The sequence below is a fragment of the Carcharodon carcharias genome, chromosome 16 (genome assembly GCF_017639515.1).
Source record: "Carcharodon carcharias isolate sCarCar2 chromosome 16, sCarCar2.pri, whole genome shotgun sequence".
NCBI lineage: Eukaryota > Metazoa > Chordata > Chondrichthyes > Lamniformes > Lamnidae > Carcharodon > Carcharodon carcharias.
In genome coordinates, this window is record NC_054482.1 from 96,718,709 (window position 1) to 96,741,484 (window position 22,776).

The 22,776-nt window shown below is 44.0% G+C and overlaps 1 protein-coding gene across 1 annotated transcript in view; it reads left to right on the forward strand.

The window, feature by feature from the left end:
- The window catches only part of LOC121289338 (dihydropyrimidine dehydrogenase [NADP(+)]-like), an 838,466-nt gene that overhangs the window by 630,236 nt on the left and 185,454 nt on the right, over positions 1-22,776 (forward strand). The window contains exons 15-16 of the mRNA XM_041208692.1: positions 6,271-6,339; positions 9,295-9,378. Coding sequence (XP_041064626.1) covers positions 6,271-6,339; positions 9,295-9,378 — 153 coding nt within the window. The remainder of the gene's footprint in view (positions 1-6,270; positions 6,340-9,294; positions 9,379-22,776) is intronic.

Here is a 22,776-nt window from a genome sequence, read left to right on the forward strand (position 1 = left end):
TACCCACATAATTGCAGTCTCCCATCCCTGGAAACATTCTTGTAAACCTTCTCAGTGCCTTCACATCTTTCCTAAAGTGTGTTGCCCAGAATGGGACACAATACTCCAGTTAAGGCTGAAGCAATGTTTAATAATGGTTCACTATAACTTGCTTTTGTACTCAATCCACTATTTATAAAGCCCAGGATCCTGTGTGCTTAGCTGCTTTCTCAATCTGCCTTGTCACTTTCAATGATTTGAAATTGTGCTCTGCACTCAAGTCTATGTCATTAATATAGATAAGAAAAGTAGTGGTCCTAATATTGACCCCTGGGGATCCCCACTATATACCATCCTCCAATCTAAAAAACAGCCTTTCACCACTACTGTTTCCTGTCACTCGGCCAACTTTGTATCCATGCTGCCTCTGTCCCTTTTGTTTCATGAACTTTAGATTTGCTGACAAGCTTGTTATGTGACACTTTGTCAAACACCTTTTGGAAGTCCAGATACACCACATCAATTGCATACCCTCGTCAACCTTTTCTGTTACCTCATCAAAACCTCAAACAAACACAATTTGCCCTTAACAAATCCCTGCTGGCTTTCCTTAATGAATCCACCTTCATCCAACTGGCTGTTGCTTTGTCCCCGACTATCGTTTCACCAGGCAGAATTTTCAGTTTGGTGAGCAGGAGCGGTCGGTGGGTCCAGGATCGGCCAGGGGATGGACCACTGACTGCGGTCAGCCCCTGACCACAAATTCACGTTGGCTGGCCAATTAACAGCCACCCAGCGTGAAGCGCATGCTGAAAGAATCAGCGCTGCCAGGGCAAGGGGCAGAAGGAGGGTGAGCCCTGAAGTCAGCACGAGTGCGGGCGTGCGCTCACTGAGAACTGCCTCAGGGAGCTGAAGACCTGAGCAACCTAAAATAAAGGTCACAGAAACCGAAAAGAAGTGTGCAAGCTTCATAATCAGTAACCTGAAAATGTAGGTACTGAAAATGCTGTCCACAGAAATTTATTTTAATTTTAATTTATCATGGAAACCTCATCCCGCCAGCAGATGAGGTTTCCTGAAAAATACAAAAGCCGCCCGCCCGCCAACCGTAACGTTGGATGGGGAATGAAAAATCTCTATTAATTGTGCTGTTCATGAGTTTAATTGTCGGCGGACGTGCTTCCAAGTTTAGCACATGCCCACCGACAGAAATATCGTGCGAGTGCACAATGATGTCGGATCGCCTGCCCAACATCATCACGCACTATTTCATACCCAAGCGGGTCGAGTGCTCGCCTGCCCGCTCAGCGAAAAATTCTGCCCATAGAGTTTTCCCACCATAAGATTAAACTGACTGGCCTCTAGTTGCTGGGCTTCTTTTTATACCCTTTTTTGAACAACCTTTTACTCTTTATATGGCTATAGAAGACATTGGATTCCCCTTCTAAGTTAACTGCCAATCTCTTCCTGTAATCTCTCTTTGCTTTTCTTTTTTTTTCACTTTCCCTCTGAGCTTTCCTTATTCTAGAAGAATAAGTACAGCAGATGCCTGGGACGTTATCACCTCCATGGCAGCGTTTGACTGAGTGTGATATCCACTGGCAAAGCTGAACTCAATGAGAATCATAGGGAAAACTCTCCATTGGTTGGAATCATACCTCACACCTTTCCTCCAAAGCAAGGTCAGAAGTGGGGATTTTCGCTAATGATTACACGTTCTTCAGTACCAGTTGCAACTCCTCAGTTATTGAAACAGCCCATCCCGCATGCAGCAAGATCTAGACAACATTCAGGCTTAGGCTGATGTATCATGTACCATTCGCACTACACAAGTGTGAGGCAATGACCATTTCCAACAAGAGAGAATTTAACCATCTCCCCTGGACATTTAACCTCATTGCTGTTGTAATGGTGTTGGTTAAAGAATGTTAAGTCTGTTTAGGAAGTCTTTGTGGTCTTCTGTGAATGTTAACAGCAAGCCTTTATTGACTACTTGTAACTATATACATATATGCAGTAACGGGTATAGGCCAGAAGCTATCTCCATATCTAGGCCTTAACATGTCTCTGTTCAACATCACAATGAATCTAGATCTTGGTAATGTGCCTTCTTACATGCCTGCGTGGATGGTACTGTACTCAGTCCCACATTAACCCAGTAAAAACCAGACCCTTATACTACAATTACCATCTCTGAATCGCCCAGCATCAACATTCTGTAGGTTACCATTGACCAGGTACTTTTCTGGACCAGCCATATAAAAACAAAAGAAGGTTAAAGGCTGGAACTTCTGAGGTGATTAACTCACCTAAATCCCCAAAGCCTGCCCATCATCTACAAGGCACAAGGCTAGAGTGTGATGGAATGTACCCCGCTTGCCTGGATGAGTCTGGCTCCAGAGACACTCCAGCAGCTCAATACCGCCCAGGACAAAGCAGCCCAATTGATTGGCAGCCCATCCGCCACCTAAAACTTTCAATCTCTCCACCATTGACACACATTGATAGCAGTGTGGGTGCACTGCAGCAACTCACCAAGGCTCCTTCAACAGCATCTTCCAAACTCACGACCTCTACCACCTAGAAGGACAGGGGCAGCAAACACATGGAACCATAGCCACCTGCAAGTTCTCCTCCAAAGCCACACACCACCTTGACTTGGAACTGTATCACCATTCCTTCACTGTCGCCGGATCAAAATCCTGGAACACCATCCCTAACAGCACTGTGGGTGTACCTACGCCAGTTGGACTGCAGTGGTTCAAGAAGGCGGCTCATGACCACTTTCTCAGGGCAATTAGGGATGAGCAACAAATGCTGCACTTGCCAGCAATGCTTCCATCCTTTGAATGAATAAAAAGTAAATTAATTAAAAGAACATTTTATTCTCACACCACAGTAAATAATAGATAGAAACTATAATTGACATTATTAATAGCAAGTTGATTATATCAAATGAGACTTTGGAGATAACTTCAGCACTAAGATAAATGCTATATTCTGGTTTTAATTGGTTATATGCTTTTTAAAAGTTCATTCATGTGATGTGGGCATCGTTGGCTTGGCTAGCATTTATTGCCCATCCCTAGTTGCCCTTGAGAAGGTGGTGGTGAGCTGCCTTCTTGAACCGCTGCAGTCCATGTGGTGTAGGTACACCCACAGTGCTGTTAGAGAAGGAATTCCAGGATTTTGACCCAGTGATATTGAAGGAATGGCGATATATTTCCAGGTCATGATGGTGAGTGACTTGGAGGGGAACTTCTGGGCGGTGGTTTTCCCATCTATCTGCTGTCCTTGTCCTTCTAGATGGTAGTGGCTGTGGGTTTGGAAGGTGCTGCCGAAGAAGCCTCGGTGAATTCCTGCAGTGCATCTTGTAGATGGTACACACTGCTGCTCCTGTGTGTCGGTGGTGGAGGGACTGAATGTTTGTGGATGTGGTGCCAATCAAGCAGGCTGCTTTGTCCTGGCTGATGTCAAGCATCTTGAGTGTTGTGAGAGCTGCACTAATCCAGGCAAATGGGAAGTATTCCATCACATTCCTGACTTGTGCTGTGTAGATGGTGGACAGGCTTCTGGGGGAGTCAGGAAGTGGGTTACTCATCACACTATTCCTCACCTCTAACCTGCTGTTGTAGCCACAGAGGGCAGGATTTTACATGTCGGCGAGTGGGGGCGGGGCCTGCTCACCGACATGTAAAATGACGCACGTTGACGTCAGGGGGAACTCCTGATGTCACTGCACCCCACTTAAATTTTCAGGAAGGCGGGGGCGCAGTGAAATCAACTGCGCACCCACCTGCCTGTCAATGGCTAATTGAGGCCATTGACAGAATCATTTAACTAATTAAAAGACCTGCCCATCCAACATAAAGGTTGGCGGGCAGGCCAGAAGCCCCAGTGCGAATTAGAAAAAGCATGAAACCTCCTTCAAGGGTGGGATGAGGTTTAATGTAGCTTTTAATAAATTTTAATAAAGTTTTTGTGAAAATTATGGACATGTCCAAACTCATGTGACATTGTCACATGAGGGGACATATTAGGGAAATTTTATTTTTCTATTTTTAGGTTTTTGACATTTACAGCCGATCTCCCTGAGGCTGCACTTAGCCTCAGGGAGATGAGTGCGCTCTTTTGTGCGCATGTGCGAAAGAAGGCACTCTCGATTTTGGGATTCCCTCCCCACCCCCACCTGCCAGGAAGTGCATAGCGCTTCTATGCGGACGTCACGCTGGGCGGACCTTAATTGGCCCGCCCACACAAAATGGCGCCGCGCCCCCAGTTGGGGGGCGTCAATTGGAAGCGCACCTGTGCGTGCCCACCATCCAACTCTCCTCCCAACAAATTCAGCCCAGTATTTATATGGCTAGTCCAGTTAGAAGTTTCTGGTCAATGGTAACCCCCAGGATGTTGGTACTGGGGGAATCAGTGATGGTGATGCTGGTGAACATCAAGGGGCGATGATTGGATTCTCTCTTCTTGGAGGTGTCATTGCCTGACACTTGTGTCCTGCGAATATTATTTGCCATTTGTCAGCCCAAGCCTGGATATTGCCCAGGTCTTGCTGCATTTGGACATGGACTGCTTCAGTACCTGAGGAGTCGCGAATGGTGCTGAGCGTTGTGCGATCATCAGCGAACATCCCCAGTTCTGACCTTATGATGGAAGGAAGGTCATTGGTGAAGCAGCTAAAGATAGTTGGACTGAGGACACTATCGTGAGGAACTCCTGCAGTGATGTCCTGGAGCTGAGATGACTGACCTTCGACAACTACAACCTTCTTCCTTTGTGCTAAGTATGATTCCAACCAGCGGACAATTTTCTCCCTGATTTCTATTGCCTCCAGTATTGCTAGGGCTCCTTGATGCCACACTCTGTCAAATGTTGCCTTGATATCAGGGGCAGTCACTCTCAACTCACCTCAGGAGTTCAGCAATTTTGTCCATGTTTGAACCAAGGCTGTAATGAGGTCAAGAGCTGAGTGGCCCTGGCGGTACCCAAACTGGGCGTCAGTGAACAGGTTATTGCTAAGCAAGTGCCGCTTGGTAGCACTGTTGATAACCCCTTCCAGTACTTTACTGATGATGGAGAGTAGACAGATGGGGCGGTAATTAGCCAGGTTGAATTTGTCCTGCTTTTTGTGTACAGCACATACCTGGGCAATTTTCCATATTGCCTGGTAGATGCCAGTGTTGTAGCTGTATTGATGTGGATGGTTGTATCATCAGATCAGATGTGATGCAGACAGGGAAATTGGGAGAATGGAATGGAATCCTTACAGGAAGCAGTATGTGAGGAGATGTAGTTAAGGTAGCTGTGGGAGCCTGTGGGTTTGTAGTGAACACTAGCTGATACCCTATCTCCATAATTGGATATAGGAAGTCGAGGAAGGAAAAGTCAGAGATGGACCAGGTAAAGGCGAGGGAAGTGTGGGAAGTAGAAGCAATTTCAATGAAATTTTCCAATCCATGGTGAGAGCAGGAGGTGGCACTGATGCAATCATCAATGTGGCAGAAAAAAAGTGTTGGAATTCCCATGTGGGACTGGAATAATGATTGTTCCACATATTCTACAAAAAGGCAGGCATAGCTAGGACCCATGCAGGTGCAGAATTACAGAATTGTTACGATGTAGAAGGAGGCCATTCGGCCCATCGTGTCTGCACCATGTCTGTACCCATAGTAACAACTTGTATTTTGAGGAAGTGAGTGGAGTTGAACCAGAAATTGTTTAGAGTGAGAACAGGCTCAGCCAGGTTGAGGAGCCTGGATCGGGTCTGGTTAGGTCCATGTTCAAGGAAGGAGCGGAGAGCTCTGAGCCTGTCCAGGTGGGAAATGGAGATTGGACGTCCATAGTGAAGAGGAAATGTTTAGGGCTAGGAAACTCGAAACTGTTAAAGTCACTTGGGGCATTGGAAGAATCACGGATGAAAATAGGAAAAATCTGTACAAAGGAGAAAAAAAATGGAGTAGGGATAGGAATAAATAAGTTCAATGGAACAGAAATAGGCTAAAATAATGAGTTGACCAGGGCAATCTTGTTGATGGATTGTGGGAACGGGGTAGAAGAGGGCTGTTCGGGATTAGACCATAAGACCATGAGACCTAGAAGCAGAAATTAGGCCATTCGGCCCATCGAGTTGGGGGGATTGTGCGGTTGAAATATTCAATAAAAACACCCCAAAAAGCTGGTTTACAAGCTACAGAATACATTTGTTGGTGTAAAGTAACTTTTTCTCCGATATTATTTGTTAACATTTCTGTAACAGATGTTCAATGAAATTTCTTTTTTTAGATTATTATTGCCAGCCTCATGTGCACTTACAACAAGAATGATTGGACAAAACTTGCAAAAATGGCAGAGGTAGGTATTTTATTTATACGCTTTCTATTTCACTACAGAATCACTTTGAACAGTTTTACTGAACTTCACAAAAACATTTTTGGGGCACAGTGTATTAATTATACATGAACTTTGAACATTTTGCGCTATTTCCAATTTTATTTTATATCGATCCATCAAAATTAGATGAATTTTAGTTTAAGCAGCTACTGTTGTTAGACAGGTTGGGAAGGACAACTAAAAAAATGGGAAAGGCTGGCACTACCCATTCCTAGTTGCCTACAAATGGTGGTGGACATATTTCTTGAAACCCGTGCAGTCCAGGTGCTATTCTTTGCCTGATACAACTGAATGGCTTTCTGGGCCACTTCAGAGGGCAGTTAAAAGAGTTAACCACCTTGGCATGGGACTGAAGTCATGTACACGCCAGACAGGTAAAGGACAGTAAGTTCCACTCCCAAAAAAGCACTGGTAGTCCCTTTAGAAAATTTCAACAGTTTTAATGTATGCCAACTTTTTATTTCCAATATTTTTTAAGATTGCATTTAATTTCTGCAACTTTCTGACAGATAATGATACTGCAATTTTAAGGATCATCATTTTGAGAATATGCCAGCCCTTATGTAGAACTACCAAATGTGACCCAATGTATTCCAGACCTGGTGATGAGTGGGGTTATATTATTCCGATATGATTTAGGAACTGTGCTGTCATGTGTAGGTTTGCATGTATAGTCAGAATGCCACACCACTCACTACTGCACTACAGTCAGTGTGCCAAGCAGTAATATATCACCAGTTACATGAGAGGTGCAAGAAATACATTCAGTGAAGCTTCAGCACTGGACTCTAAAAGTTTGATTATTTTGGACTTCTGGGAACCAAGCGACATAAGAAACAGCTAAGTTGGTTGTGTGCAATTAACGTTCACATCTGCTTCCCTTGGACAAAAGGAGGTGAAGATCGAGAATGTACCAAGCTGGAAGAGATTAAGGATTTTACTGAAGACAAGGTCAATAAAAGTGATGAGATGAGATGTTATTGAGCAGGCAGGTACCTGCAGAAATTTTGTGGTGATGGAGGGCTAAAGGTTAGAAAGGATTTTCAAAGCCCCATTTTTTAAAAATTCATTTTATGGGATGTGGGCATTACTGGCTAGATTCAGCATTTATTGTCCTTCCCTAATTGCCCTTGAGAAGGTGGTGGTGAGCTGCCTTCTTGATTTGCTGCAGTCCCTATTGCACCTAACTTGAGGTAGAACATTTTTCAGGGGTGGTTACGGAATCAAGTGAGGTTGGAAGGGGAATGTGGGTGGCAGCATATACGAGGAAGTCATCAGAGATGCTCTTGTCTGTGATTGAGATAATGGGAATGGAGAGACTGGGTGAGATGGCCAGGTCAAGGGCATGGCTGTGCATATGGGTAAAAGAGTTTAAATGGTGGGAGAGGGTAAGGGAATACAGCCATTAATTTTCCTTTTTAATGAAGGTAGAATTAAAATAAAATGAATTTCATTGTTCTCCTGTGGTGTGCATCTGATCACAGTAACATGAAATAGTAAATGACTGATTTCCTATATTTTGTTTCTTGCTACCACATTTCTCATGGATGTACAAAATCCTTGGGTTAGCATGTGATCCATCTGAAATGTGGGGTGCAATTTTAACACCTAGTTGGGTCAGGTTGGAAGTTAAAAATTTCAAATCTGAATCCAACCTGCCTCGAACTGCCCACTACTGGTATAACAGAAGCGAGTGTTTCAAAAACCTCGAATATCAGCTCCCTCTAGTTACAGCTATTGACTGCGAATTCTCATAATAATGATCCTTAAAATTGCTAGCCATTTTCTCTGTGAACCTTGCAAACTGTAGTACAAAATCTCAGATTTAAAAAGGCTTACTGAAGGGAAATTAAATTAAACATTATTAGTAATTGGTTTTGTGATCGTAAGCTCCAGATCCATTTTAAACCTGTTTGGCCCAATTGACCGTGAAAGCTGTAGCTAAATTCTGGCTTAACGTGAGCTTTACTGTCTAAATGCTGACTATGATGAATGACTTTATCATGCAGCTTGTTCCTTTGCTTTCTGTAAGGCATAAAATGCTTATGATTTTTCACATCTCTAATGGCTATCAGTTTGAGAAGAATAATAAATCTACACCCAAGCTGCCAGGGCATCATTAAAGAGGGGAGCCCCTGCCACTGGGAGGCTGCCTCTCAAGAGATCCATTGGGATCAGGGGGGAGGGGGGGGTGGGTGTAGAGGTGGTGGTGCCGGAGTGTCAGTAGTATTGTTACCCAGGAGTTAGAACTAGTTTTAATCCTTCTAACTTTTCCTGGGTAACTATTCTACTAAGTAAGTCGGAATCATTCGAAGTCTCTGACTTGAAATTGGAGTTTCTCAGGGTTCCAAACACAGGCTAATTGCCTTCCCGGGCAGTCCTTGCATGGAAACTTCCAAGGAAGGGTCCCCCAGTGCATCTTCCGAGGCACCGAGGAGAATTGGAGACCTGGGGCCATCAAAAATTAGTACATTATTTTTTACTGTGCCAGCATTTAAGTTAAATGACATCATTTTTCTTTACAAAGGAAAAAAATCTATTACCAGTGAGTTGAATTTGTTTTAGGATCATTGTATTTGTATTGTAATTCGACAATATTTTCCTTAACTGATTCTCGCTTGATTTTTAAAACTTCAGTAATCCAATAAACCACATGCTTTTTGACGGTGAACACATGCTTTCAGCAAAGGTGAGCAGTCAAAATTACAAAACCCGGAAATAGAATACAAAATTTGCTCTTTATTCAAACTTCCCATCCAATTGAAGTGTATCAGGCCAGCTGCTCTATCTTTCATTCTGTAGAAAAGATCTAATTACTTCTATCATATGTTGGCACAAGCTGCTCTGTTCAGAGAAACAGTTTGGCGCCTTGCATTTGTGACATTGCAGTGTACTCAAATTCTTCATCCTTGGTAGGATTCTGGTGCGGATGCCTTGGAATTAAACTTGTCCTGCCCACATGGCATGGGAGAAAGAGGAATGGGTGTGGCCTGCGGACAGGTACATCAGCTTTAATCACTTTTGCATTCTGTCAAAACCATAGACTGCTGTATTGCCGTGCTTCTACCATAATCTCAGCATGAGTACTCAGATGGGACTTAAATCCGGGTCGGGATCTGGGAGGCCCAAGCCCTGTGCTACAATACCTGGAGCGGCCTGTTGGGGGAAAAAAACCTCCATCTGTCCCTTACGTGGCCATTGATAGAGGAGAGAGGAAGCCCTGCAATTTGTTAAAATAAAAAAAAACAATTCAATGTGGATCCATTGCTAGAGAAAGGAGAGCCATCACAATGCCCCTCAACCCAGCATGCCACCTTCACCAGGCTTTATAGCCTGATGCCTATGGCTGGCATGCAGAATGGTGCAGATGCCTGCTATGGCATTGAAAGAAGGGACTGCCTCTTGACTGCATGAGTTTGGTGAGGTCACCAGCGGATGCTCCAGGTTGCCACATCCTGGCACTTTAGCTCATTTTGAGGCCTAGTTATTCTTTTGAAACATTTATTATGTTCTTAAAAACAATATTTTTATAAGGTGTAAGAATATATATAGCATTTCTCTGCTTTCCATTTATTTATTTTATGGTTGGTTGGTTGGTTGACAGTGCTTAAAACGCAAAACAAAATGGATGTGAACAGACATTTTCGATGCATTTGCAATGTTCAGCATACGATTTACTGGAATGCTTGAGAAAAACACTAGTTAAGATTAATGAAGGTATAATATTTAGTTTTACCATGTGCTACACTAGGAACTATTTTTATCCCTCATTTTAAATTTAAGAACAAATATTAAGCATAATTAAAATAAAATAGCAATTATTATGCCCTTTTATCAAACTTTTGGATCTTATTTGAATATATTTAGATGAATGATAACTGCCAGCAGTAATCTATTCCTTGTATTATCTGGAGGCAGGAACTAGTTATTCCTGTCCATGACCTCCTGTAATCACATCCAGTCCCCATGCCTTTTTTTCTGATAATCCCATAGTATATTTATCAGCATCCTTCAGCTCCATGCTGAGTCCTCTTGCAGTGTGAATCTCGGCAGTTCAACTTTTTCCCTGCTCTTCAAATGTCACTGGAAAATCTGAAGGACAGCTGCCTTTAATGGTTTCAATCTTAGTCCTTCATCTATGGACTATTCTGGCATCACTATTTCTGCCTGAAGTAAGCCCTCATACTTCATTGCTGAAACTGTCTCCAAGACACTTGCTGGTAGATTTTGCCTGTAAGAGGGGCTTGGGTAGCAAATGTGCTTGCCAATTCCCCAGTGATCACAAAGCAGGTCCACAACATTTTCAGGCCAGGCCTTATTAACACAGGACTAGTCAGCTGCGGGCAGAAAATGAATGCAGCCCACTGACTCTGAGCCACCATTAAATCAAGTGCTCTATGGGCTGTCGAAGGGTCATGAGGACTCGAAACGTCAACTCTTTTCTTCTCCGCCGATGCTGCCAGACCTGCTGAGTTTTTCCAGGTAATTCTGTTTTTTTTTTTGGATTTCCAGCATCCGCAGTTCTTTTGTTTTTATGCAAGAAGGTAGTCCTGGGGAACTGACTCTCGGGAGGGGGAGGGACCCACCATGGCATCGGTCCTCATTTTCCTTCTGTTTTCCTAATCCCACAAAAATTAACTCAAACTGACCTGTTGGGCTCTTCCTCGGCTGGAGAGCCAGCTGATACAGGGCAGTGCGTGTGCAATGTACACTCCTCTCAATACTGTCTGAAAATGGAATTAGGGGTTCTTCATGTGTGCTTGGACCTCGATTTGAGTATAACAGGATCTATCGCCTGCCTCAGGTGAGGAAGATAGGAACAGCCACATTGTCAGCAGGAAGGGGGCAGCAAGCCATTCCCCAGCAGGCAGGAGGCCTCAAAATTACCCTCAGGTTTACTTTTTCATACGAAGCACTTCTTATACTCTCAAATCTCCATTAGGCCCAAGACTGTTCAAGAACTAATGATGCCTCCAAATGTGGAAACTGCTTTTGCCACCCCCTGCCCCTTGTGCTTTTAGCCCATATCAGTGATAAAACTTCTGTTAGACGATCCTTCTCTCAACCCCAGTCAGCAACTTCTCTCTCTGGGATCAATAATATGGGCTGTCAGAGTCAGCACAATTAAAGGGCTCCATATGCTAGGAATTAGCTGACTCTACCCAATAGTACAAAGTCAACTGACTTGCATATTTTTCTGGCAGCTTGTGCAAATCAATAATGATGATTTAGGGACAGAGTCAAAACTTCATGCACCATGATTCAGTCAAGAGCTACTGGCTACCCGTAGAGTGCAAGTTCATTGTTGGAAAGCAGGAGCATCAGAGCAAGGGTGACAGCAGAGCAGTCATAGCAACAACTGCAAGGAAAGGGTGTTTTTTAAATTGAGACTTCTTTTTCAGCACCTATTTCCAACACATCATGTGACCTTTGTGTTGGACAGCCACACTGTGATGTGCTCAGTACCTTGGAAACGTTGTAGGCATTTCTCATCAATATTATGGGGAATGAGTCAAGGGCATTTGGCACTTAGCATCAGGTTATAGTGCTCCTCATGTTCAGTGACATGACTGTTGTATGAGCATGAAAAGCTCCTAGTTCAGATCTAATGTGGTTAAATGCGGTGAAAAACATTCTGCAGCAGCTTCCTTAATGAGCCAGTGTGACGTTTTTCCATGTCCCACACCAAACATTCTCAGACCTCTCTGCAGGAAATTGCCAATTAATTCAGAATTAGAGACACATATTGCCCATTGGAAACTGGTTGAGACTAACCAACTCATTTCACATGAAACCCTTACAGGCAGGGAATATAGCAAACGTTCATCCCATCCATCTAGGTTAGCTTTGATGCCAAATCCTAGAAGTAAAACAGCAACAGCTTGCATTTATACAGCGTTTTTAACATAGCCAGGTTGCCAAGGCACTTCACAGGAGTGTTATCAAACAAAATGTGACACCGAGCCAAATAAGGAAATGGTAGGACAGATGACCAAAAGTTTGATCAAAGACCAAGGTTTTAAGAAGCTTTGTAACAGAGGGGAGAAGGGTAGAGAGGCAAGGAGGTTTAGGGAGGGAATTAGAGAGCTGAGGGCCATGGCAGCTAAAGACTTGGCCGCCAGTGGTGAAGCAATTATAATCAGAGATGCTCAGGAGGCCAGAGTTGAAGGAATGCAGCAATCTTGGAGAGTTGCAGGCCAGTGCTGCATGTTAAACAAGTAGCCTGATAATTTAGAGACAGTAGAGGGATCAAGAGAGATGGTGATGAGGTGGAGTTGGATGTTATCAGCGAATGTGTTAAACCTGAAGTCTTTTAGGATGATGTTCCCAAGGGGCCGTATGTGGACAAGAAACCGAAGTAGACCAAGGATAGATCCTTGGAGGGCTCCAGAGGTAAAGGTGCGAGAGCAGGAAGAGTAGCTAAAGTAGATGCTTCTTTGGCTATGACTGGATAGATATGAAAAGAATCCTCCTGGACAATGGAGGGGATATGTTGAATGAGGTTGGTGTAGTCAATCCAATCAAAGGCTGCAGACAGGTCAAGAAGGACGAGGAAGCAAAAGAAAGACATGCAGCAGGATTTTCCCGTCAGCGATTTGGGGGCGGGGCCGCCTCGCCAAGGGGAAAATGACATGGGATGACATCAGGAGGAACCCCCGACGTCATCCCAGTCCATTTAAATCTTTAGGAAGGCGGTCGAGCAGCGAAATCAGCTGTTTGCCCGCCGACCTGTCAATGGCCAATTAAGGCCATTGACAGGCTAATTAACCTTGTTAAAGACCCTTGCCCGTCCAAGCTTAAGGCTGGCGGGCAGGCCAGAAGACCCAGCGGACTCCAGATTATTCAAACCTTCATCCACTGGTGGGATGAAGTTTCATATCAAAAACAAAAACAGAATTACCTGGAAAAACTCAGCAGGTCTGGCAGCATCGGCGGAGAAGAAAAAAGTTGACGTTTCGAGTCCCCATGACCCTTCAACAGAACTGAGTAAAATTAGGAGAGGGGTGAAATATAAGCTGGTTTAAGGTTGTGGGGGGTGGGGGGGAGAGAAGTTGGGGGTGTGTGGTTGTAGGGACAAGCAAGCAGTGATAGGAGCAGATCATCAAAAGATGTCACAGACAAAAGAACAAAGAGGTGTTGAAGGTGGTGATATTATCTAAATGAATGTGCTAATTAAGAATGGATGGCAGGACACACAAGGTACAGCTCTAGTGGTGGTGGGGTGGAAAGACTAACAGGGCATGAAAGGTATAGATATAGAAATAATGGAAATAGGTGGGAAAAGAAAAATCTATATAAATAATTGGAAAAAACAAAAGGAAGGGGGAAGAAACGGAAAGGGGGTGGGGATGGAGGAGGGAGTTCAAGATCTAAAGTTGTTGAATTCAATTTTCAGTCCAGAAGGCTGTAAAGTGCCTAGTCGGAAGATGAGGTGCTGTTCCTCCAGTTTGCGTTGAGCTTCACTGGAACAATGCAGCAAGCCAAGAACAGACATGTGAGCAAGAGAGCAGGGTGGAGTGTTAAAATGGCAAGCGATAGGGAGGTTTGGGTCTTTCTTGCGGACAGACCGCAGGTGTTCTGCAAAGCGGTCGCCCAGTTTACGTTTGGTCTCTCCAATGTAGAGGAGACCGCATTGGGAGCAACGAATGCAGTGGACTATGTTGGGGGAAATGTAAGTGAAAGGCTGCTTCACTTGAAAGGAGTGTTTGGGTCCTTGGACGGTGAAGAGAGACGAAGTGAAGGGGCAGTTGTTGCATCTTTTGCTTTTGCAGGGGGAGGTGGCGTAGTTGGGGGTTGAGGAGTAGGGGGTGATGGAGGAGTGGACCAGGGTGTCCCGGAGGGAACGATCCCTACAGAATGGGGGGTGAAGGGAAGATGTGTTTGGTGGTGGCATCATGCTGGAGTTGGCGGAAATGACGGAGGATGATCCTTTGAATGCGGAGGCTGGTGGGGTGATAAGTGAGAAAAAGGGGGACCCTATCATGTTTCTAGGAGGGAGGAGAAGGCATGAGGGCAGATGCGTGGGAGATGGGCCGGACATTGTTGAGGGCCCTGTCAACGACCGTACGTAGAAAACCTCGGTTAAGGAAGAAGGAGGACATGTCAGAGGAACTGTTTTTGAAGGTAGCATCATCAGAACAGATGCGACAGAGGTAAAGGAACTGGGAGAATGGAATGGAGTCCTTACAGGAAGTGGGGTGTGAGGAGCTGTAGTCGAGGTAGCTGTGGGAGTCAGTAGGCTTGTAATGGATATTGGGGGACAGTGTGTCACCAGAAATTGAAACAGAGAGGTCACGGAAGGGAAGGGAAGTGTCAGAGATGGACCATGTGAAAATGATGGAGGGTTGGAGATTGGAAACAAAATTAATAAATTTTTCCAAGTCCCGACAAGAGCATGAAGCAGCACCGAAGTAATCATCGATGTACCGAAGAAAGAGTTGTGGGAGGGGTCCGGAATAGGACTGGAACAAGGAATGTTCCACATACCCCATGAAGAGACAGTCATAGCTGGGGCCCATGCGGGTACCCATAGCCACACCTTTTATTTGGAGGAAGTGAGAGAAGTTAAAGGAGAAATTGTTCAGTGTGAGAACAAGTTCAGCCAGACGGAGGAGAGTAGTGGTGGATGGGGATTGTTTGGGCCTCTGTTCGAGGAAGAAGTTTCATGTCCATTTTTTAAAAATTTAATAAACTTTATGTGTTTCTCATTAACATGTCCCATCTCATGTGACATTGTCACATGAGGGGCACATGTCAACAATTTTAATAGTTCTCTATTTTTTGACTTTTCTTACCTGTCAGTAAACTCCCTGAGACAGCACTTTGCCTCAGAAAGAGCACACTTTGACAGCTGGGGATTCCCTTTCTCCCCCCGCACAGGAAGCGCTGTCGGGCAGGCCACAAGGCCCGCCCACTCAAAATGACGGCAGGCCCATTTCGGCGGCGGGAGTCGGTTGCCCGACCCCCGCCGAGCCAGTGGGGCCCGCCCACCCACCAAGGGCAAAATTCTGCCCATGCATTTCCATTACATTTTTTGTGAGCACAGGACGTCCCAAAACACCTTACAGCTAATGAAGTACCTTTGAGCTGCAGCCACTGTTGCGATGTAGGAAATGTAGTAGCTAAATTATGCACAGAAAGCTCTCACAAACAACAATGTAATATTGACCAGATAATCTGTTTTTGTGATGTTGATTGAGCGATAAATATTAGGCAAGACACTCCCCTGCTCTTCTTCGAAATAGTGCCATGGAAGCTTTTCCATTCATTTGAGAGGGTGGATGGAGCCTCGGATTAAGGTCTCGTGAAAGATGGTCACTGTCGCATATGATCTCAGTGATGACAGTGCAGTGGTAGGAATTCAAACAAAAAGTTCCGGGAAAGGTGGGCATGGGCATGGGAGATGGCAGCACATTCAGGAGCTTTGGAGAAGAAGGGAAGGTTGGAGGTGGTGTTGGCCAGGGGCTGCAGCCGAACTGCTGACATACAGGCAAAAGCAACTTTTGAACTGAAGTAAGCTGAGTTCAGTTGCTGTCCTGAGCTGGCTGGAACCAGTTTGAATTAGCTGTTTCATGAAAAACAAGGGAAATGTGATAAGGCACAAGTCCTTATTTAGAAAAGGAGTAATGAGATAATGCTACCTAAGTCCTTGGGACAGAGCCAATAAGGAGAAGACATGGGCTAGGCGAGCATGCCTAAACCAACGAGAGAGAGAGACAGCACAGCTTGAAGAGATAAGATTCAGAATAAGAATGGAGAATCTCGGGTGTGGAGCCAGCGAAGACTCCGGAGAACAACCATCGTGGAAGTGGAAGAAGCGATGTAGAGATGACGTCAAAAGAGAGCATCAGTTCTCCTTTTTGGGTATTAGCTTTTATATTCTGTGACCACTCAGGGAGTGTCAGAGAAACCTAGTGGGTGTGCATTTAGATCCTAGTTTGCATATAAAACTGTATAACCTGCTGTAAACTGCATATCTATTTCTAACCAGACATATAGGCTATATGTATATGATCCAATGATGTGAATAAAATGAATTGAGAGTTAAGAGAGAATTGACTCTTCTTCTCTTTGTACTAAGCCAATAACCGTTACTAGTGACGTCCGGTCAACAGTGGGGTAGTTGTTTGCAAGGACAGAGGGGTCAAGGTAAATAGCACACTGCACTGTTTGGTGTTTTAAAAATGGGCATCCATTGGTTGAGAACCAGCTTCCACATGCTGCCGGTGCTTTATTAGCTCCCTGGGCATGGCACCAGCTAAATAAGTAATCTTCTCCATGGAATCCTTAGGGTTAATTAATGTTTATATTGGCAGTCCAGATCTAATCTCAACTACACTTTGGTGAATTTGTACCATTTATTGTGTATGGGCGAGATACAAGAGCATCTTAAAGAGTCCTGTTGTGTTTGTGGAATGATTTGTGATAGATTTGCCAGTACAGCAACAGTATGTGCACTTTAAAAGAAAAGCAATTCATTGTACAAAGCATTTTTGAGATGTTTCTGCATGAAAGGTCCTATCCAAATATTATTAGGATATATAAGTATGGCGAAATCCTTGATGTCTCTAGACAGTTGATAATGACTGCCTTAATTGATGACAGACTAAATCAGCTCATTTAAACAGAAACTACTGGATGTTTTAGTTATTTAGAAAATTGTAGAAAGAATTGTGTTTGAGTTTAAGTCCTGTCAAAGAGCTAATTTATTGGTAAACCAACATTTGGAAGAAGTATTCAATGCCAGCTGTTTGGTTCATTATAATTTTGCACAACTTATCCTGTGAGTAATTTATTTTTAGCCATTATATATGAAATACTAATTTCATGTGGATTTGTGTAATCTACTTTTTAATATATATGTAGACAGATTTTTTCTTAGAAATATCCATCTTTAGAATAGTGGGAGTGTTTTATGCTTGATCTAAAATTTAAGATGACAGGTCAGTTTTTCTTTAAAACATAATTTAAAATGTATAAACACGATAGGACTGAAATGTTATAGTGCCATCCATCAATGCAAATGCTGGCTAGCAGAATTATGCACAACTAGCATAATATTAGAATATGTTAAAGAAAACCCTTTAAAAATGGCTGCCAAAACTTTCTGAACATTTCTGTTTCATTTGAATGAACCCAAATATTTGATTGATTCTGTTGCTTCGATGGATGAGAGTTCAGCAGAAGAAAAAGACCTGTTTGCAGCGTAGGTTGATGTCTCGTGTGATGTTAAGTCAAGCCATGGTTTGCATAACTAATTGCAAAACTGCATATGAAGTTAGGAAAGGAGGGATCGATGGAAGTATCGGCTTGGTGCCGCGCTCACATGTCCTGAACACACTTGACTCTGCTCTCCTTAAATGTCGAAATGACTTGATGACAAAGACTTTTCCATTTGGGTCAGTCCAAGGTTGTTTTTTCCCCTTGTATTGGGATCCAGCTTGCAAGCCCTGCAGTTGGCTTTCAGATTGCCTTTATATCTAAGTTTGGGATGTCCCTGTGGTGCAAGTTCCCGTGCTTAGCTACTACGGAGTACTACCCTTTGTGTGCATTAATTCTCCATGCTAACCAAATGACTGATCCAGCATTGCTGAACTCTGATGAGAATGCTCTTGATGCCAGGTAATGAGCACTTGACAAGAGCCTCAGTGTTGGGGATTTTGCCCTGCCACCTGATGTTGCAAATTGATCTCAGGCCGCGAATATGGAATACTTCTAGTCGCTTTATGTGATGCCAGTAGGTTGTCCAAATCTCGTATCCATAAAGAAGTGATGTAAGAACCATTGCTTGGCAGATTTTGACCTTTATTCTGGGGACAAACCCCATGCTCTTTCCAAAGTCCGTGAGCAGAATTTTACACTCCCGCTGTCGTCAGTGGCATTTATAACGGCCCGTCGCATTTTATGGCCCAGTCCCCACCGAAATGGGGCGGTAAAATTCTGCCCTGTTAGTGAGTCTATCTCCCAAATACTGAGCTTGCTTTTGCGAGGCAGTGGTTGATTTTGTCATCCAGAGCAGTGTTATTGGAGAGGATATTCCCAAGATAGCACATCTTTTGTACTGGAAGGAAGGGTGTGTTGTTGATAGTGACTTTGTGGTCTTGGAGTACTTCACCCAAGTATTTAAAGAAGAGCTTATTCTTGTTTTTAGCAAAGGTATTTACTTCTCGTGTATATAACCATAATATATTTGACTTCTCTTTCAGAACTGAAATATTTCTTTAAACAATGCATGTAGAATGATAATTATACTTAACATATGTACACAAACATTGATAACTTGTTTATTTAAGCTTTATACAAGTAGCAGTAGACCAGATTTTACTATTCTATAATTTAAAACAAATCTTTTTCTCATTACCCATTGAATGTAACATAAAGCAACAATTTAACTGCTAGATCATCTTGTGAGTTGATCTGTATAATACATTGATTGATATATGTAACTCTTTTTTTAATTGTATATACCAGGAATTAGTAGGAAACACTTCTTCAAAGATTTTTAAAGTTTTGTAAACAAATGACTGTTCAAAACATTACACCATTCTTCACACGACACATGACGTTTGTTCAGATCTCCAGTATGTGAGTGAAATAGCTAGCTTCTCATTTATCGCATTCAGTGCTAATACCTATACAAAAGACAGTCTAATTCATTTCTAGGACTGTTGGATATGAAGTGCTCAAGATGAATGATACAGCTGCATTATGCACACATTGGTCAGTATTATGCATATGGTTTGAGCAACTGATGCATTAAAGCGTTGGGTAGATAAACCTGTTGCACTTTACATTCTGCTCATGCATGTTGACAAACTGAAGTCACACCAGCTTGAATTGAAATGAGCAGCAGGATCGGGGAAAGAGAGGGGATTTTGTTTAGGATGAAAAAAATGCGTCTGCACCATTTTAAAAACAACTGTCAAAGCTTTTATTCACACCCAATTGGAATTAAAATATCTATTGTTAACTTTTTTGTCACGTGCATACATCAAAATGTATGTTCCTTAATAAATGACCATGTTTTTTTCACTCACCGTTGCCTGTACATTTGTGCAGTCCAAAGTGTAGTAGAGTGTAATTTTCATCCTATTCCCATGGTCATCCATAATCCTGGGGATGGTTTCCTTTTCATGTTATGCGGGACAACGTGGGCTACATTTTACTGGGGGAAGGGGGGGGGAGGTGTGCGTGGTGGTGTGAATGACTGGCTCCTCCTGGAAGGAAAGCCATAACATGCTGCGGGTAAGCTAACTTGACCAACAGTGGGACTTCCGCCCCTCACTGAGTCCTGCCCTCAGACTGGCTGGCAGTTTCAACAATCCTGGCAGTGCCAATAGCTCGTTAGTGGGTGCTGCTGGGACTGTAACCAGCCCCAAGCAAAAGGCCTAATGGATCCTGGAGTGAGGTAAGTCCAAGGTGTTAGGCAGGGAGCATTTGGTCAGCTTAGGGATGGGGGTGGGGGTGGTGGGCATTGGAGAGCAGGCGGGGTAGGAAGAAAGGGTGAGGGGGTGCTATCTTTGAGGGAGAGCTTCCCTCCCCAAAGCGCAAAGGGAGGGCTTCCCTCCCTAAAGTGCAAAGTGCATCCCCCAAAGATAGTATTCCTATTTCCTTCCCACCCTTTAAAATAAATTTTCTTAAAAAAATGGCCTGCCCACTGTCGCCTGACTGCCCTTGCCCAGCCATATTATGGCAGCATATTATCGGGGTCAATTGGCTTGTCAACAAGCTCAATTAACCCTTAATTATTTATTTACATATAGCTCGTGCCGAGTGAGCTCGGCGGTGGGTGGGATGGTGGTGGGCATCCTATTTATGTGGCACCCTGCTTCCCCCCCACTGCTGAGAACATGCCCAGGGGGGGTGGGGGGTGGGGGTGTGGTATATAAAACCCAGCCCCATATTTCCATGCTCAACTGGGCATCCACGAACCTGGTAGGATTTTAGAGCCTCTGTGCTTGGGGAGATTGCCGTGGGCGGGTGCAACATTCTGGTCTAGTTTAGGATTGCCAACTACAAATTAGGTGTATTCCTGGAAATTTCAACCCATGACTGGTCACATGCTCCAGGCATTAGTCAGCCAATATATCAATTCTTGTGATGCACTGCCTTCTTATGCAAATTGGAAACCAAAAAGACGCATTACCTAATTGGATGATGCTTAACTGTCAGCCAGACAGTCCCTTTTTTTCCCATTTTCAATGTTTCTATATCTGGCAAAGAGAAGTGTTGAAAGAAAATAAAAAAAAAACTTTTTTAACGTCCCTAAGATATTTCTCCAGAGTTGCAAAGAGCAGTGTCCTGGAGATTGATCTTAAATTCCTGGAGACATAGGTCAATCCTGGAGGGTTGGCAACCCTAGTCTAGCCAAAGATTCTAAGGCTGGAGATGCTCTTTTCTGTTATGCCCTTGCTATTGGGTTCCAAGTTCTAAAAACAACTGAGCTACCTATTTTCAATTGGCATTTTAGCACAGCTTTCAGGGGCCCACATTGATCCTGTACAGCAAGGACAACTTTCTACAGGTGCAATTGCTGACTGCTTAGATATGCAGCAGGATTTTCATGGGCCAATGGGGGCAGGAATGGAGGTGGGCAGGCATGCAATTTCGCATTGCCAGTCAGTGTGCTGGTATGCTGGCACCATTTCGACCCCGTGCCATTTTCCTGGAGGTGGGATCGGGGGTGGAAGGGCTACCCACCTCCACCATGGTTGTCCGGGAGCTGTGGCCATTTTTGATACAAATTTGTTAAATTTTCTGAGAGGGTACCTCAAGATAGAGGTGCCATCTCTTTCCCTTACCTGTGACGGCAGCTGCAGCTCCTTCCATGTTCCAGAATTTCCTACTGACCCTGCAGCTTCCAGAGCCCATCTGCTGTCCTTAAATGGATGGCAGGCATGTCCTCTGGACATTATTTGGCCAATGAAGGGAAATTCACAGCAAGGTGACTGCTCTTGGCACAGTCGGGACTCCCATTTGACCCTGATATGGATACTGACCCAAAACCCTGTCGCTGAAGTCAAGAACGCAGCTCCCCTGGCTTACAACCTGTCTCCTAGCCTGAAAGCACATGTCAATCTCATACTAGCCAAAGCAATTGTACAGAACACAGCAAGGTACTGTGCCAACAAGCATTAGGTAAACCTATGCAAGAAAATACAAACTGCTAGAGACAATGGTAATCATTGCGCTATGTCTGAGATATCAAAAACGCATCCAGCCCCAGCATCACCAAAGTTACTCCTTTGAAATCCACAGATGTGAAAGTACTCATTGTCAGGAACAAGAAAATGGTCTGCTGTATAGAGCACTACTCAGGACTATACTCACGTAAGATGAATATCTCTCTGCCTGAGCTTGATGATCTTCTGTAGCTACCTGTCATGTATGAGCTTGATGCAGAATCCTCATTACTTGAACTTGGAAAGGTTATTGACTCCTTAACAGAATGGAAAACACTTAGAAGTAACAGAATAGCAGCTGAGCTATTCAGGTATGAAAGTTTCACCTGCAGTCATACCTTCATGACCTCTCCTGGAAAGTAGGCTCTGTCCCACAGGATATGCGTGACGCAAACATCACCACCTTATACAAGAACAAAGGCGCTCAAGGGGATTGCAACAACTACCAGGGCACCTTACGCCTCAGCGTTACTGGGAAAACCTTTGCCAGAGTCATTCTAACAAGGCTCCATCAACTAGCCAACAGAATATATCTGGAGGCACAATGTGGCTTCAGAGCAGGCAGAACCATGGTAGACATGACCCTCTCCCTACATCAGTTTTAAGAGAAGTGCAGACAGAGCAAATACCACCCTACCTTGCTTTTATAGATATCACAAAACCATTTGGTGCCATGAGCAGGATAGGTCTCTACTGGGAACTGGAGAAAATCAGCTACCTTCCCAATCTCTGCAGTCTCGTATGGTCCTTCCATGATAACGTACACAGCACCATTCAGTTCGGCAGCCCCATCTCTGACAGTTTTGAGCTCAAAAATGGAGTTAAACAGGGTTAGGTCTGAGCCCCTGCTCGGTTTGGTACTTTTCCTCTGTCCTTCTGACCTATTCTTTCGCTGTCGACATGGAAGGAGTGTACCTCCCCCCATGACCAGACAAGAAACTCCTCAACCTATCAAGACTGAAATCTAAGACAAAGGGTGAGGATGAGGTTTCCGTGATGAAATAAAATTAAAATAAAAATCAAGGAGAGCGTTTTTATCATATATGTTCAAGTGCCTGATTGGGATGCTTGGACATTTTTTTCTGCTTTTCAAAACTTTATTTGAGGATTATCGGGTCTGCAGCTCCCTGAGGCAGCTCTCCGCCTTCAGGGAGCTTTCTCTCAGCGCTGTCCCATACCCACGTTGATGTCAACTCTTCCTGGCCCCACCCCGGCA